The following is a 17216-nucleotide window of genomic DNA, read 5'->3' as shown; positions in this document are numbered from 1 at the left end:
AACTCGACCCGGTCAAGCTTATCAGGGTCGCCCTGTCCCGTGGTTGAGTTGTCTAGGACCCCGCATGTAAGTGTCTGGCTGTGTAGATTTGGTGCAGATCCAGATGGCTACAGCTGTAGATGGTTGCTTCCACAGAAACTGGCTGAAGACAGCGTAACAGAAGTATTTTTACGCCGTAACCAGAATTAGTGGCGTCGAATTAATCAACTCTGTTGAACTGTCTTGACTTCATATCCTTTTCCTAGTTCCTTATCATTGACGTTTGCGTGGGTAGTTCGTCAAAATGGCTGTAAAACCAGTCGGGTACTTCTTTATCGTGTGGATGGCTCATCTTCTCACTGTTCAGATTTTCAATGGCTTTTCTCATGCAGTGTTGGTCGATATGACTGATACTTTAGGGGGACCGCTGGACGGACTGATTGCAACATTTGGAGATTTTAACATGGACAAGAAGACCGATGTTGTGATCATCTCTGACAATGGTAGATTTTTTTTTAAATATATACTTTACTTTACCCTAAATTTCTGTACATTTAAAATGGTTGAATATCATGAACATCTTTTGTTGTACAATGTAAATTAGTTAGATCAATCCTAAATCCTAGGGCTATTTTACTGAATGGTTATTTATACACTGCCTTACTGAAATTACTTTTATACTGAGCTGAGTAACTCATGAACTGGTGAACATGGTGACACAGTTTGGTGGAATAGTTGGGTGTCCAACACATCGACCCCCTAAATGTTTTCCTATCAAGAATAGAAATAGGTTACTTAAATTATCTCACAATTTGCCTGAAATTTTACCCACATGTAAAGAAAATAGATCTAACAGTTATAGAAAATAGGCCTTATTTTACTCTGAATTCACAAGTGCTCATTGAAAATGTGGTTTGCGGTACCATTGGTACACGTGCGCTCCAAGATGATTCATCTGTAAGTGTAACGTTACAATAGGCCTAATACAATGTAACTGTTTTGAACTCGTGGGTTTTAATATTTTGACGCGCTGAGTTGTGCCGTATTTTGAAACCAATAAGTTTACCCCTACCCTGTATTGACAATACATGTGAAATGCACTTAAATGCTTTTCCTGTGTGCATTCAAATCTATGGTGTCATTGCTTTGCTGTTGATCTTGTTTGTTATCGGGTTTTTCAGTAAAATATTTGGACATCTTCAAATTCCTTTTGAAGAATGCAAAATCACTGCGCATGCGAGCTGTTGCATGTGTGAAAGTTTATTCTCTATGTGCAGTGCTATAAATAGAGCCCGTTATAGAGGTGTGTCGGTTTCAATGTAGTTTCTACAGGGTCGATGCGTTAGACACCTATAATGTAGTGTACACTGTACTATACCATGTGTGTAGAAGTGTTGACATCAACACTGAGTTTGTCTGTCGAACATACGTTACAATACAATACATTGCTTTTGATGAAACTGACATGTTCTTTGACTTTTTAATAGAGCTCTGCCAGGTGGGCCCAATTTTCACGAAAAATATATAATTTATTCATTAATTAAATAACTTGAATGTAAATTGAAAGAAAGGGGAGGGGAGTTGTTGAATTGGGCCGTCATGTACAACATGTACACTGTAGTGCTTGTTGATTGGAAGGTATTTCAGAGAAGCTAGCAAGGGGAAAGGGAAAAGTGATATATTGAGGGACGATTATAACAAAAGACAGAAGCGGAGGGCTACCTTGGCTGCACATGAAAACGACACCCCTCTATCTATTTTGCGTGAAGAACTAAAATGCACGGGTGGGATTATGCACAGTGGTTTGTTATTTTTCACTGGGAATTTAAATACTGCAGTAGTTTGTATGGATCTACAGACATGCTGTATTGAACGTTTAGTACACTTTAGTGTAGGCCTACTAGAATGCCAATGGCAAAGAGAATCACTCAATCAAGGAGTAGAAACTACCGGTAATTAATTTCTCATTGTTTATTTTGCAAGGTAAATACAAAACTGTACATGTACTGTGCTTCAAATGGAAGGATATTTCAGATTATATTTCTAGACCACAGTGCTGGTACTCATGCTAACAGCAAACAAACTGGTTGAGTGTTGTACCAGTAAATTGTGTAGGATTCCTTTGAGGAGAAAGCTCCTGAATCAAGAGGAAGATTTTTCATGTTTGTGTTAATGATCATGTGTGATATTTATAATTTGTTCTCCTCCTTCAGGTCACCGGGCTGAACTGTATCTAAAAGATGGAAATGAGACTAATATTCTCCACCCGTCTCCAACGGCATACATAGAAAGGTATCTATGGAAACATCAGTTGACTACTGCAAGCCCTACACTTCTATTATCTCTGTACTACACTGTAGGCCTACAACAAGTGGCCAGGTCCTATTTCTTAAAAGGTGTTAGGTAGCAGTTCTTACTGTAATAATGATAATATATGACCTCTGACAACATTCAAACAGGAAGCAGGAGTCTTGTCATTACAGTGACACATGCCATTGCAGCAAGGGTTGCTATCATTGTAGCACCTTTTTGTGAAATGGAGCCTACAGTTTGCTGCACAGCAATTTACATATATGTATGCTTGCAGTGGCTGATATCAGTATTTTTTATGTTACAGCGTACATTCTGCAGTCTGTTTCAAAATTACAATCAACAACATGTGTGGCAGTGTATGTGTGCATTGATTTCCGGCATCTTTACATTTTATTTGCACTCCTTATAATCTAGCTTCTAAGGGCGCATGTCACATTGCCACTCAACCTTATTTTGGTTTAGACTCTAGTTAGGCTGTGCACTGAGACAAACCTCAAACAGGCAACATGCCCGTGTTGAGCCCTGAACCAAATCAAACTTGTACAGGTATTTTAAAGCTGTACGAGTGCATACAGGGATGCACATATTGCTGGACTACACACAAACTTCTTTGCCTCAGGTGGCAAAAAGTTCTGTATGAAGATGAAATATTTCTATTTGAGTCATTGTATTTAATGACATGTGTTTTGAGTAATAATCAAGGTTGTCTCCAGAGGAGGTTAGTTGATGGTCACAAACATTACTCCATTTTTATGGAGTTAGAATTACTTTAAGGAACAGACAGTAAGCCCAAGTGCCCAACAAAAAGAATGTTGGGCTAACATTGCTTATCAATTCTTTCTGGAACAGGCCCAATGATGTCATTACCAGCATAGGATCAGGTGACTTTGATGGAGATTTTCAGCTTGATCTCCTCATCACAACAAAACCCACATCCGACCCCTTCAACACCACCTCACCGACTCGAGTCTTTGTGTACTGGGGAGATATAAGCAATATGCAATTTGGTAAGTGCTGTGTTTGACATTGAATCATTTCGATACATCTGCCATGCTGTAATGCAGTGGTGGAAGCATCTAAATAAAGGCTTGTTGATTGTTCATGATTGATGTCAAATTGTATCATCTCGTGAAAAATATGATTAAAAAAAAAGAATGTTCCTAGAATGATTAACCACCACCACTCTTTATCTTTGGGTGAACTATCACAATATTCTAGAGAAATTCAAGCTGTAATCTCAGGCTACATGTACTTTAGGTTGGAAACATCAAAGGTCAAGTTGCCACAATCATTACAATCAATTACAATGATTTGATGTATCGGTATATCATTATGTAAAGATAAACTTAAAAGTTTATTTTTTGTTGATTTTCTAGTGTTTCTTGTGTCACATGTACAGTACATGTTTAATATCCACTTCACAAGGTCTGTCTTGAACCTGTTCCTTTCTCATGTGTTATGATGTTTTGACATGCATTTTATTTGTGAAATACAAATGTTTGATTAATGTATTCCTGTCTGCAATGACTCATACATTTCCCGTTGAGGAAAAGCCACACTGAAATCAAAGAATGATTCATTCCTTTTGTTGCTTTTTTTTTTCATCCAGTGAATGAGACATTAGTGACGGACCAGTTGCGAGACCAGCCACTGATCATGGAGTAAGTTCACTCTCTGCACAGTTGGCATAGAACACTCAGATTTTGAAATGACTGCTATATTGAGTTAAAGTATTTTCTTTGACTTCTCTGAAGGCAGGTTGACAGGTTGCAGGATTATTGCCAATGATTGATAGATGATTACATTGTACAAACTAATGATATATATGCCAATTTGAAATTCCAGTTGTATTCCCAGGATTTCATGTGATTAGACTGCCATTTCTTGAATTATTCATTGAGAGTAGTTTGTGTATGTGTATGTTTTCTTTCATTTAAATTGGGAGGGCAGTTAAACAGATTTTCAATACAATTATTTGCATCTGAAGGATAACAAAAAAGTGAAACAAAGAACCCAATCAAACTGATTAGTTTTCCCAACACATCTGTGATCGGTTTCTTACAAATACAATGCTTTACTATTAATTTCTCAATTTGAGTGTAGGACACTATGTGCATGTTTACTTAACTGTATCAGTGATTAGAAACTGACCAGTAGTCATAAGTCAGATTGTGAGATACGTTCTATGTGTCTCATCTTTTGCAGCTCCAATGCAGATACAATATCAGATATCTTTGGAGAAGAAGTGAATGGACAGAAGAAGTTTTGGCTGACTCGGTAAGTTTATCTTTATTTATTTCCCAGATGATGATAGCAAGTATGAACATATTAACTACAGTAACTAAATGTATTTTTAACGTATCATAATGAACTGTTCAATGTGTTGGCAAGCTGAGTAGTAAGATGCAGTTATTACTGTGTGAAAGCAAGTTTTTCTCCTGTTATAATTTTAGTGGTCAAACACTTGTAATGGGAGTCAGAACAGTAAGAATGGTAGATTGTGTCCTCAAGAAGTGATAATATGGTACAACATGATAATACTGTATGTATCTGTGCCTTGAAATTTAGTAACTTTTCTGTTGTTTCAGCCAACAAAACATTAATATGGAGGTGCAATCATTGATGTGACCAACATTTAACTCTGTATTGAGCTTCTATTGCAGTGTCCAGACTTTGTTTACTTGATTTAGTTACACTGTACAGTAAAGGTGCAGCAAACATGCATGTATATCCATGTGTAAGTAGAATCATCGAGGTCATGTTTATGTGGGGTGTTTTCAGGAACAGTGTAAGAAAAATGAACATCCACATCCTGTGCTGAATTGAATATAGCTTCCAAATTTATAGAGTTGTCACTTTGTCTTGTGAACACACATTAAGATACGTATGTGTTTGGAAAATTAGAGAAAGATATAAGAATGAGTGAAAGTAGGCCTGCCTTAGGCCCTAGACCTTCTTTGTTGACTACATGTTTAATAGAAATGATTCATGGGATAGCATTCCTGTACACAGCATATTTTGATTAATGGGGTAGCATTCCTTTACACAGCATACATGTATTTTGTTGAATGCTTTCTAGAGCAAACTCCAGTAGGCACTTTGTGTCACACCTCCTACGGGGGCGTGAGGATTACCATCTCAAGATCCCCAATTCGAACGCCTTCCTGGATCTGAGCGGAGACCTGGCGGCCAACCTCTTCCTGACCACTCTGAAGCCGGGAACGAGTGATGTCGTCTTCGAGGTGTGGACCTACACAGAGGGAGTGGACGGGGAGCCCAGCTCTTGGCAGTTTACCGAGGACTACGACCCTCCCTCTGGCGGGCGCATCGAACACATGGGAATATCCACTTTTGCTGACATGGGTGAGTGCTTGCCTTTCTGCCTTTACCAAGGCTCTGTGATTGGTATTCCCATGTCAAATCACACATTGAATAGTTCTATCTGTGGTTGCTGTATAACCAGGCAGTATTTGTGCATCATGATGGCCTGACCATGAATGTGGGAACATTTCTGCAGTTTCTGTTTAGGGTAATTTAAAACATTGTAATGTGCACAAATGTAATTGACTTGTTTTGGTAGAATGCAGATTGGGATCGGAAGGATATTGTGCATGCATAGTGTGAAAAGATTTGAAAGGTCACCGATTTTTCAATTTCAGCCACAGATGAATCTAGCTTTTTCAATTACGATTCTGGTTCTTGACTTGTTTGAATAATGGCTGCCAAGATTACAATTTCTTCTTCCCCTGTGTCAAAACAGATGCTGATGGTCTAATGGATCACATTCTCCCAGTGTGCTACAATGCAGCATGCATCAATGGTTCGGTCTTCGTCAGGTTTCAACGATTGGTGAGTCTCTGTGTTTTATCACCTCTGCGTGGTGTCTGTTCAACCTGTATTCACTCTGATATGTAGCTTTTGATTGTAAGTGCAATTCCTATCCACACCATGTCTAATGTGGCTGTGATAAATAATGTAAATCATACATACAAGTTGAACTTTCATACTTAGCATCACCACCAAGATGAAATACAATTCAAATGACTTGCAAGTTACAGCAGCTGAACTTTAGCAACTTAAGTGATAAGTGCTTTATAAATGATGTTTATTGTTATTAAATCTGCATTGCACCAAGTCTGCGCACTGCACCCATTCTGTGGAAATAATGCTCTTTTTTTCCTCATTGTTCTTGGGTGCACACATTGCATGTGGGCTCCATGATGTAGTCTATGGTCGTGAAGTGTTGGAAATAGCGTTGTCCTTAATACATTGTATATGAAATGAATATTTTGGCCAAAGTTTTGAACATTGCTGCTGTCGTAAATGACTTGATGATGACTTGAGATGTTACCCCTTCTCCCTATTAATGTCATTTGTTACCTCTCAAGACCTCCTGGCACCAGATGTTTGATGGCTCCACATTGTCTGCCGACAGGGCATGGGGATTCGTGCCCCCCACTGTCCATCTGACAGACTTCGCCTCACTCCCTCTCATGCTGCGGGCAGGCGACCTCGACCTGGACACGTACTTTGACCTACTGGTCGTCATGCAGTCAACGAACAGAGAGTATGGAATGTGCCTTGAATGCCATATTTGAAATACACTACTGCTTCTGCTTAATTCTGCACTGCGCAATAAACCTATATATTTTGTTCGAGCTTTGCTAGCATCAAGTTTTAATGAGAGCATTAATTTTGTCAGCTATTTGTTAATTAGTATACTTTCTATTTCACACTGTTTACATGTCAGCATAATCAGATATAAGCTATTTATCTCTTGCTTTTTTAGAGATGATGTAATTTGTAAGTCTTGTTCAGATGTAAAACTTGAGTAAAAAAAGTGTTATCAATTGTCTCCATATTTGAAATATTCTTTCATTGAAAAAAAAAAAAAAATTCTTTGATGCCTCTAGTGTAGCAATTTATTTTATCTTCGTGGAATGTCACTTCAAGCAGTGAAATGACCAAAAGCATAAATAGAGAAATCATGAAAGCTCTCTTTAACGTGTCTTGTAAACAAGCCTCTGCCATGATTGGACATGAATGAATTTCTGTCACGACATGAGTTGACTCTGAAAACACTGTTTGCTGCTCTGTCCTCAGCTCCTCTGTCCAGAGGAGGCTAGCCCTGCTCAGGAATAACGCGGGGAGCGATCTAATTCCGCAGTGGATTACCGACCCCAGCACGGACAACTCCTTGCCCATCCTCGCCAGTTTCTTGGACATTCAGCGCACGGTAAAGAGAGAACGTTCCTCCTCTCCTCAGAAATGACAAGCATTGATCTATTTGAGATAGTGATCATGTCACATTGAATGTGAGTGCAGGACTGCGTGGCCTATGATGCAATCATCACTCTCGCTGTGCTCAACTGATGGATTAGCACATCTGGGTCCTGTTTCATAAAAATTTGTTATCAGTGACAACTGCCATATTTCTATGACAGATTTGCTCTTAGCCAATCAGATGCAAGGATTTCGGTAGCTTATAACAACTATGACAACTTGTCACTGATAACAAGTATTATGAAACGGGGCCCAGATTGTATTCATTCTTTAAAGTCAGTACACATTTCTTGTGCTTTCAAAGGCCCCTGCCATTATTGTGGCCCTTGCTTTACCGGGAACCCTTTTACACAGCTGAGTTAAAGGGGATGGCTAGTATTAAACTGATCAGTGGGAATCAGTGGGAATGCTGGGGGATGATTGTTCCAATCCTTGTTGGATTCATTTAAGAGTACATTATAAATCTATTGTTGTGTGAAAATTATTTGCTTCAGAATGGTCTCATTTTCAAGTTATGTGTATTTTAATGTTTCCAGGTTAGCATGCTTGTAAAGTGACGGGGCATTAAACTGCACATTACTTGAATATGAGACCATTCTGAAGCAAATAATTTTCACACAACAATAGATATATAATGTACAGTTAAACTCGCCTAAGTCGACATCGCATATGTCGAATAATCGCGCAAGTCGATGATTTTAAAAAGTCCCGATTTTTCCCCATTGACTTACGTGTATTAATTCACTCACAAGTCGAATTTTGTAAGTCGAATACTCGCCTAAGTCGATGAAATTCCAAGAACACTTTCACGGAAAAACCATTAAATTCACTGTGCCTAAGTCGAATAAGATTTTATTGTGCAATAAATCACTGTCAAAATCACGAGACGCCAGTTTTTGTTTACATAAGAACTAGCCCGACCTGACAGGTGACAAAAAAAAATGATCTAAAGTATCAAAATTCAAAGCGATCGCATGCGATTGTTGAACTGTCTTCGTGTTTGGAGGTCCGCTGGTACAGCCCTGTCGCGCTATATAGCGCTACGTACGTACAGCGACTGGGCTGTGTATAGTCTGTGTGTGTTTGCAGTCTGCGCAGTGCAGTGGATGGATGAAGCTGCCGTTTTCAAAGCGGAAAGTAGGGGGAAAGTTACGGGCACGGGTAAATCAGGATTTACACGTCTACATGCATTTCAAGCCACGGTATGGTAAACTAGAATCAATCACTGCTCAAATATCGTTCATATTCACTTCCCCCAAGGTTTAACAAGGGTGTAAAGTATAGTAATCAGACCTGTGCCAATACTAATGCACTGTCCATGCAAAGTTAGCCGCGGCCCTGCCGGGCGACCCGGCGTGCTGCGGCACACCTCTCCAGCTCTCGGCTCCAGAGTAGACAACATACATGTACATTTATACATAATGTACGTGTGGTGTACCTGTTGTTAAGTCGATTTTTTTTTGACTTACGCACAAGTCGAAAATCGCCTAAGTCGATGTGTTTTGCTCAGTCCCGAGAAGATCGACTTATGCGAGTTTAACTGTACTCTTAAATGAATCCCACAAGCATTAAAACAATCATCCCCAGCATTCTCACTGATTCTCACTGATCAGTTACTAGCCATCCCCTTTATGATGAAAAATAAAACCAAAACCCTGTCACAAGAATACAATGCCATGTGCAGGAATTGAATTTAAGACTACTGTAAAATGAGGAATGTTCACATGCATTTTGATTTCACAAATTTTGCGAGAGCCAAGATTTGCGAAATTAAAATGCATGCAAAAGTTCTTGTCTACACAATATGCATTGAATGTTAGAGCCAACTTGTGAAAATTTCATGCTGCGAAAAAGGCTATTGCTTCCAATTTGCAAAAAAATTTCATGCTGCGAAAATATCTTGTTTTACATTATCCGGGTTCACACGTTCACCAATTAGCGGGATACAAATCTCGAGATTTGCATCGCGATCGTCATCCCGAGTTTTTTGCACGTGTGGACAGAAAAAACCCGAAAATTAGCGGGATAAGCATCGCGATGCTAATCCCAAGAAATCTTGCGCTGGTTCGCCAATTAGCGGGATAATTGGCCCCGCGCTGGTACGTGTGAACGGTCGGGATTACAATCTCGAGTTTTTACATCCCATCATGCAATGCGCACATCACAACAGCGAGGCCTCTGCGAAGCGGTCCTTCACCTCTTTGGAGCACAACAACAACAGCGCGCGAACCACACCACTGACGCGTAAAAGACAATGGACAAAGGTAAGTGCGCGCAGGCAGTGATAGAGAAGGGCGCTGTGTGACCCAGTTTGCAGGCTTTGCTGTTGTCTCTATCGGCAATTAGCGGGATAATTCGGTACGTGTGGACGCTCGCCAAATTAGCGGGATACCGATCGCGATCGCCATCCCGCTAATTTGGTACGTGTGGACGCTCGCAAAAAAACTCGGGATGAGCATCGCGATCGTCATCCCGCTAATTTGTATGCGTGAACCCGGCTAGTAAGTGTGTAAGGGTCTGGAACCATATCTACCATACCACAGAGCTGTCGATGATGTGTCTGTTTCACTTGCATGTTTGTTTATTTGTTTCTTTGTTGTGGCCACAGGGAGAGCTGGACGTTATGCTGGTCAACCAGACTGAGTCAGGAGAGAATCGTGTGTGCCTGCTGGCCAACAAGATGAGTATTGATGCCTACTTTGTGCAGGTTGAAGGTGAGTCCAGCTGAAACATGTGAGTGTACAGTCCAGCCTCAGTTATCCGGACATACAATGTAGGGGGACGGATGAGATCGGACTGTATTGCATTTGCATGTTTGAAAGCCTATAATATTACTTTACAGCACCATTTTGTCACTCAGTGTGATCTTACAGTCTTTCACTGTCACTGTCTATTGGTTATCAGCTACTTTTTTTTCCTTTTTTTTCCTTTTTTTCTTAAAACTTGGACAAATAGAATCTTTCGTACAGAAAACAGAATAAAAGAAGAAAAACGTCATTGAACTCTGTGTAGTGAGCAATCAACAAAGTAGTATATGTTTATGTCACTGTCATTTGATAGTATGAGCCAACACATCGTACCGATGTGTTGGCTCAGTAAGTAGAGCGGCTGCCTCACAATCGGGAGGTCGTGGGTTCGAACCCCGGCCGCGTCATACCAAAAGACGTTAAAAGATGGGAGTTGCTGCTACCTTGTTTGCCGTTCAACAGTTGAAAAGGTTAGAGCAACGTCGATCTGGCGCTGCTCAGTGGCTGCCGGGCCTACGATCAATTGGGCAAAAAGAATTTCCATTTTCGGACAATAAAATTTGGAGTTTATATCCAAAACAATTATTATTATTATTATTCTTTTTGAGAGACCAAGCATTCAAGGTTCGGTCAATTCGATGATCATATACACAGAGCTGTTAAGTAAACTCATCTATCATTCATCTGTCACCCTTCTATTATCCATCATTCTGATTTTCTCCTTACCTAGTGCTGCGTGGCTTATGTGATTCCACTTGTCCAGGGAATGGAAGAGGCAACACGGTAAGTCTGTGTTTTTGGGCGGGGGATCAGTGTTTCCAGACACAAAATGAATTCATAGAATCCTGGTGATCAGTATTGTACAATCTTTTTCTTTCCATTCTGGTATTATGTAGTCATATGTTCAAAGTACACAAAACTAAGGATAGATGCATCGTAAACCAGATGCTTGATATTGTGGTCATTTGTGAAGGCTCTGTATTGTAATCAACAGTTTGAAATAAACTTGCAAAGAATATTTTTCCTAGCTGTCACTGGGGGAGTTACCTCAGTTTCCTCAGTACTCATTAGCATCAGTAGTGATTGTGCATACACCTGCAACCTGTAGGTACTCTTTGAAGCTGCTCCCCCTTTTTTTTTGGAGAGTGAATGTACAACTGTAGTCGTGGAATGGCGCTAGTTCTTGTCCACCATTTTCTCATCTCCAATCTACTGTCTATCTTCCCATCCCTGTCCAGCCCTACGGTATCAACCAACCAGGCCCAGCCGTCAGATATGACACCACCAGCTCGACAGGGAACACTCAAAAGAGTGGAGGTGAGGAGATCATTTATATGGCTGTAGTCCAGCTCTGTCTAATTTTTACCATTTTCTCTTTCCTATTGGGCATGCTTTACTTACCTGTCAACATTTCCTTCGACTATCAACATCAATTTGACCCACCCTCTCTCCTCTTAGCTTCCCTAAAGAGCTATATTAACTGGGGGGGTGTCAGATTGACCCCCCCCCCCCCCAACTGAAACTGAGACAATGAAATACATATGAAATGAACAAAACAATAAAAAAAAAGAAATTGATTTTGATTGTGCTATTTTTTTACAAGAAAATTGTTTGATGTGTCTTGAGGAATTCTGACAAAAAACTTTAGCAATCCTTCAATCCTTGAAACTATGATTTCATGCATAAATTTGCATGATTAATTTACTAAAAATAGAAAGTCAATATTTTTCTCTTGTATGACCATATAATCTTGTAGATGACATCTGGCTCTATGTTCAGGCAAAATTTTGCGGCGATCGTGTGATTGGCGGTCAAGATCTGAAGGGGGGGGGGGGGGGTCAAATTGACATCCCCTGCCCCCAGTTAAAACTTGGTCTCAAATAGCCCAGTTAGAATAGAGTTAAAGGAGCAGAACAGAGAAGAAAAAAAGCTTTAAAAGACTAGTGATCCAAGGTTCTGACATTGGAATTGGAAATCATGATGAAACTACACACAATTGATACAGAGCACTAAGTGTTGTTTACTTGCTTGTCTTGTCCAGGCTCTCAGCTCTCGCAGTCGGCGTACTTCTCCTTACAGCTGCCTTACGTGCTTCTTGGTCTGGGGCAGAATCCAAATTTTGTGGACTACCTGAGGGTGGGCGTTCCGGCGGCAGTGTCAGATTCTGGCAGGGTGGGTTGAACAGCTCAGGAAAACAAAACAAATGTCATAATTGCTCATGTAGAACATACTTTATATTCCTGACATGACAGTCACATCAAAAACTTTGCATAAGTATCTGTTCCTACCATCGTTATTATGTAAACTATCAGTCTCTATGTGTGGGTAATAGCAAAATCAGGTTCTTTTAATCAATAAAGTCTACTTTGAAGCTGATTTTGCACACTCCAATGTGACTTTTCACTGCTGCACCTGAAGAGGAGAGAAGAGTTTTGACAGAAATGTGTTAGCTCAAAATGAACCCAGTTACTCTGGCGCAAAGTGATGGTTGAGGCAGATGAGATTTGGATGTAGGTTTCCATCAATGCCAGGCTGCCTACTTGATGTCACAGTTGCAATTTCAGTAGTCCTCCTTTGCTAATCCTGAAAATTTTAATAGAAATTGAAATTGACTCTATTAGGTTGATACTCCAATATAGAAGAAGTGAAATATGTGGTAAGACTCTTTGGACATCAGGGCAAATCTTCAAATGAACTTAACAAGGAGTGAAATTGACTACATGTTTAAGTAGTACCATGTGATGTAAGAAATCAGGTTTGAAAATAATTCAATTCGCATGTCTTATTGACTGAATATTGCTTTGTTTTCTTTCTTTGATGGTGTAGAATTCCAGAGTGCATGAGTGGACATCAGTAATCCCCAACTCACAGCTCATCGTGATCCCCTCACCCTTGGATCAACCAGATGAGTAAGTGAAGCAAAGTGCCTTCAAAATACTAGTAACTGAAAACCATCAGCATGGATCCAATGACTGCAGTGTTTATCTTAAATTTGTGACAACTCACCTTGTCACAGTAGCTTGTTTAGTTGACAGCTGTGTTGGAATTTCGACTTTTTAAAATGTTCTCCAATATTTTCTGCACCACAGTACAGTATACCGTAGGCCATGTATATCGCAGGGTTTCAGTATAATATTTTGTGAATTGGGACTTACAACTATTTTGCAAGTGGTTGAATTTGCTGATTCCCACTGATCAGTTACTAGCCATCCCCTTTAAAAATCAAAACCGAAAGGGCACTATTTTACTCAATATCTATAACAATGCTTATAAGTGTTTATAAAAACTTTTTATTTCCTTTGATTGTTTTGGTTTACATGTACAGTATGTACGTTCAAATCTTCAAATGAGATAGCATTATATTTCTGTAGATATTTGTAGGTGTGCTAAGCGGGGGTCATGTGGTAAAATGTTGATGCACTGGTGATATGTCCTCCTTGCAGCTGGATCAGTAAAATTCTCATTGTCCCTGGCCAGTCAGTGCTGCTGACTGGCGTCGTTCTCATCTGCACATGTGCCGTTCTTGCTCTCACCGCCGCTGGCCTGCACTACAAAGAAAGGGTATGTCACCACTCTCAAGTTTGCTGCCTTTCTTTTTATTTTTTTATACCCCCGCCAAACGAAGTTTGAAGGGGGTATATAGGAATCAGCGGATGGTCGGGCGGTCGGGCGGTCGGGCGGTCGGGCGGTCGGTCGGGCAGTCGGTCGGGCGGTCGGTCGGGCGGTCGGTCGGGCGGTCGGTCCGTTGCAAATCTTGCGTCGCGAACTACTTCCTCAGTTTTCAACCGATTCCCATAAAACTTGGCACAGATGTGTGCCTTGGGTTGTAGATGTGCAAGACGTATTTTTTGATAGTACCCAAAAGTATGTTGCCATGGTAACGGCATATTATGGGCAAAAATGGGTACAAATCTTGCGTCGCGAACTCCTCCCACAGTTTTTGATCAATTTTTATGAAATTAGGTACAGATGTTCATCTGAATATGTTAATGTGCAAGACACATATTTCCGCTGTGGCAAAAAGTGCGTTGCCATGGTAACGGCATGTTATTGGTAAAATATAGGGCAAAATGCTTCATGGCAAAACTGCTTCATCAGTGTTCTTCCAATTCTCATGGAATTCATATTGAATGTTTGTCTTAGGATATAGGTCAGCATGACACATTTCTTGACAGTGACAAAAAGTATGTTGCCATGGTAACAGCTCACATATTATGAGCCAAAATGATGGAAAATTTTGTGTTGCAAACTACTTCCTCAGTTTTTGCCCAATTTCCATGAAACTTGGTACAGATGTGTGCCTTTGGTTGTAGATGTGCAAGACGCATTTTTTGACAGTACCCGAAAGTACGTTGCCATGGTAACGGCATGTTAATGGCAGAAGATCAAGGAAAGATCTTGCGGATTTAACTACTTCCTCAGTTTTTGACCAAAGCTTATGAAATGTGGCACACACCTTGATCTTGGTGGGAAGATGTGGAAGACATATTTTTCGGACGTGTCGGAAGCTGCGTTGCCATGGTAACGGCATATAAATGGCAGAAGATCAAGGAAAGATCTTGCGGATTGAACTACTTCCTCTGTATTCAACTGAAGCTCATGAATTGTGGCACACACATTGGTCTTGGTGGGAAGATGTGCAAGACATATTTTTTGGACGTGTCGGAAGCTGCGATGCCATGGTAACGGCATATTAATAGCGGAAGATCAAGGAAAGATCTTGTGGATTGAACTACTTCCTCAGTTTTTGACAAAAGCTTATGAAATGTGGCACACACAATAGTCTTGGTGGGAAGATGTGGAAGACATATTTTTCGGACGTGTCGGAAGCTGCGTTGCCATGGTAACGGCATTTAAATGGCAGAAGATCAAGGAAAGATCATTCCTTGGGTAAGACTGTCGTCACGGGGCGGGGGTATTAATCACCTTCAGTGATATTTCTAGTTATTTTTTTATTTTTGTTCATTTCACCAAGCCAAATATGATATAGAATTAACATTGGGCAGTAAGTTGATATTAGCTGATGGAGGGCGCTGTCTTTATTTCAATATTTTTACTGTGAGTTTGGTGCGATTTGAATACTGTAAAATGAGGAATGTTCGTGTGTACTGCATTTTATTTTTGCGAATTTCATGAGAGCCAAGATTCACGAAATTAAAGTGCACATGAAAGTTCTTGTCTACACTATACGCAGAGAATGTTAGAGGCAACTCGAGAAAATTTCATGCCACGAGAAAGACCGTCGGCTCAAATTCGCGAACACTACATGCCGTGAAAATATCATGTTTTACAGTAGATTGTTCAGTCCATTGGAATTAGTCACAAACCTGGCTGAAAAAAAGTTAAAAATCTGATGATCCATAAAATTCATTTTCATACAGACTCCATGGTTTATGTTTGGATTGTAGTTCTTACAAATGATGAATGCTAAATTTCATTGCTGCTTGTGAGAAAATAATACTTCTACCTGCCAGCAACGTTGACTAACTTGGGCTTCTAGATTTCTTAGATAATGGATATGCCATTACACAAGGGGCTTCGTAGGCCCACATCTTTCACTTGTCTCTCTGATTGGCCAGTATGTGCACATTTGATGGATGTTCCTGTTGATTAGAGCAAACAGACGGAATGAATGTTGCATCACAACAGTCTACTCTGAGTCCTGTCATGGAGTAATGTATATGAAACTGTAGTCAGGGGAGATACACCCACACTATCAATCACATTCCATGTTACCGCCAAGGCACACACGTGTCTGTATGCCTTGGTGGGTTGCTCCTGTGCTAAATTTTATATCTCATATTGTGTGTGTGTCCATGTCTCCCTTTGATGTAAGTTTCACTAATCTGTGCTCCAGAGTAGGTATGGAAGATGTAGATTTCGTAGTGAGAAAATAGTGCCAAGTCTGCACACCGCTGCAGGAGCATGAGACACAACAAAGGTTTTCTATTACCTACACTCACAATTCCAATAGCTCTTTCTTAGTCATTTTTGCTCTCTTTCTCTCCCCATCTCTCTTGCTCTCTTTTGCTCTTTTGCTCTCTTTTTGCTCTCCCTTGCTCTTCTCTATGCAGAAAGATGATGAGAAAGAAAAGAGACAAGAAGCTCATCGTTTCCACTTTGATGCCATGTGATGCTGGTTTGGGGGACAGATGCCTTGTTCATATACATGACATAGTAATTTATTTATTGTCTGGTCATTCCGAGCTCATTTATCATTCAAATTTTCATCAGATCTCTGACATGATTTGATGTCCTGTTATCTGAAGCAATTAGCCTGTGTACACTACTCGTGGGTAGCATGTCTAAGCCTGTCATGCAATGTGCAATAGAAAATGATATTGGAACAGCGCAAAATGGACGAGAATTCGTCCTTATACAAAGAGAACAGGACAACATATTTCATTGTCATTGATGCCTTTGGTGATACAGGGCTCAAAATAAGGTTTTTGAAGGTCAAGGCCATTTTTAAAAGGGCACTTTCAGCTTAGGGCAAAGTGGCCTTGGATACCCCAAAATTTCAAGGATCATCAAGGCCATTTGAAAGGGCATTAAGGCCACTTTTAAAGGGTAGCTAATTCTGGTCGAAAGGGCACCAAGGCCAATTTTTTTTCCCAAAATGACAAGTAGCGCAAAATGTAAGGCACTTTGGTACATATCACAATTGCAATACAACACAGTGAATACTAGCAATACCACGTTTATGTAACACAAGTCTGAATAAATTCATTGGCCTTTCGATATGCGTGATATGACGAAGAAACAATGGCCAAGAGAAAAGGGGCATGATGGCCAAAAGAAAAAGGGCACACCTTTGACCACAAGGGACATGACAACCAAAAAAAAAAAAAGGCAAGTAAATTTATGGCCTTGAGAATATAATTTTTCTGGGGA

General features: G+C 40.2%; 1 protein-coding gene across 1 annotated transcript; it reads left to right on the top strand.

Moving 5' to 3' along the window:
- Positions 1-309: 309 nt before the first annotated feature.
- Positions 310-16456, top strand: LOC139723149 (T-cell immunomodulatory protein-like). The gene is made up of 16 exons (XM_071634411.1): positions 310-482; positions 2193-2271; positions 3142-3299; positions 3902-3953; positions 4498-4569; positions 5372-5655; positions 6053-6131; positions 6665-6859; positions 7396-7528; positions 10184-10289; positions 11053-11105; positions 11561-11639; positions 12364-12494; positions 13149-13231; positions 13766-13883; positions 16397-16456. Exons 1-16 carry the CDS (start codon positions 323-325, stop codon positions 16454-16456), a joined length of 1842 nt encoding a protein of 613 aa, XP_071490512.1. The 5' UTR covers positions 310-322.
- The last annotated feature ends 760 nt before the right edge of the window (positions 16457-17216 follow it).

Source organism: Diadema antillarum, unplaced genomic scaffold, assembly GCF_040938485.1.
Source record: "Diadema antillarum isolate AM-2024a unplaced genomic scaffold, OU_Dant_1.0 scf00000182, whole genome shotgun sequence".
Taxonomy (NCBI): domain Eukaryota; kingdom Metazoa; phylum Echinodermata; class Echinoidea; order Diadematoida; family Diadematidae; genus Diadema; species Diadema antillarum.
The sequence above is the reverse complement of the archived record's forward strand: the minus strand, read 5'-3'. Positions and strand labels throughout refer to the sequence as shown.

Bases quoted from the DNA above. Each gene is read 5' to 3' on its own strand.
- LOC139723149 (XM_071634411.1), top strand. From the start codon at position 323: ATGGCTCATCTTCTCACTGTTCAGATTTTCAATGGCTTTTCTCATGCA. The intron at 483-2,192 runs GTAGATTTTTTT...CTCCTCCTTCAG, and splicing joins TGTGATCATCTCTGACAATG to GTCACCGGGCTGAACTGTAT. The intron at 10,290-11,052 runs GTGAGTCCAGCT...CTCCTTACCTAG, and splicing joins CTACTTTGTGCAGGTTGAAG to TGCTGCGTGGCTTATGTGAT.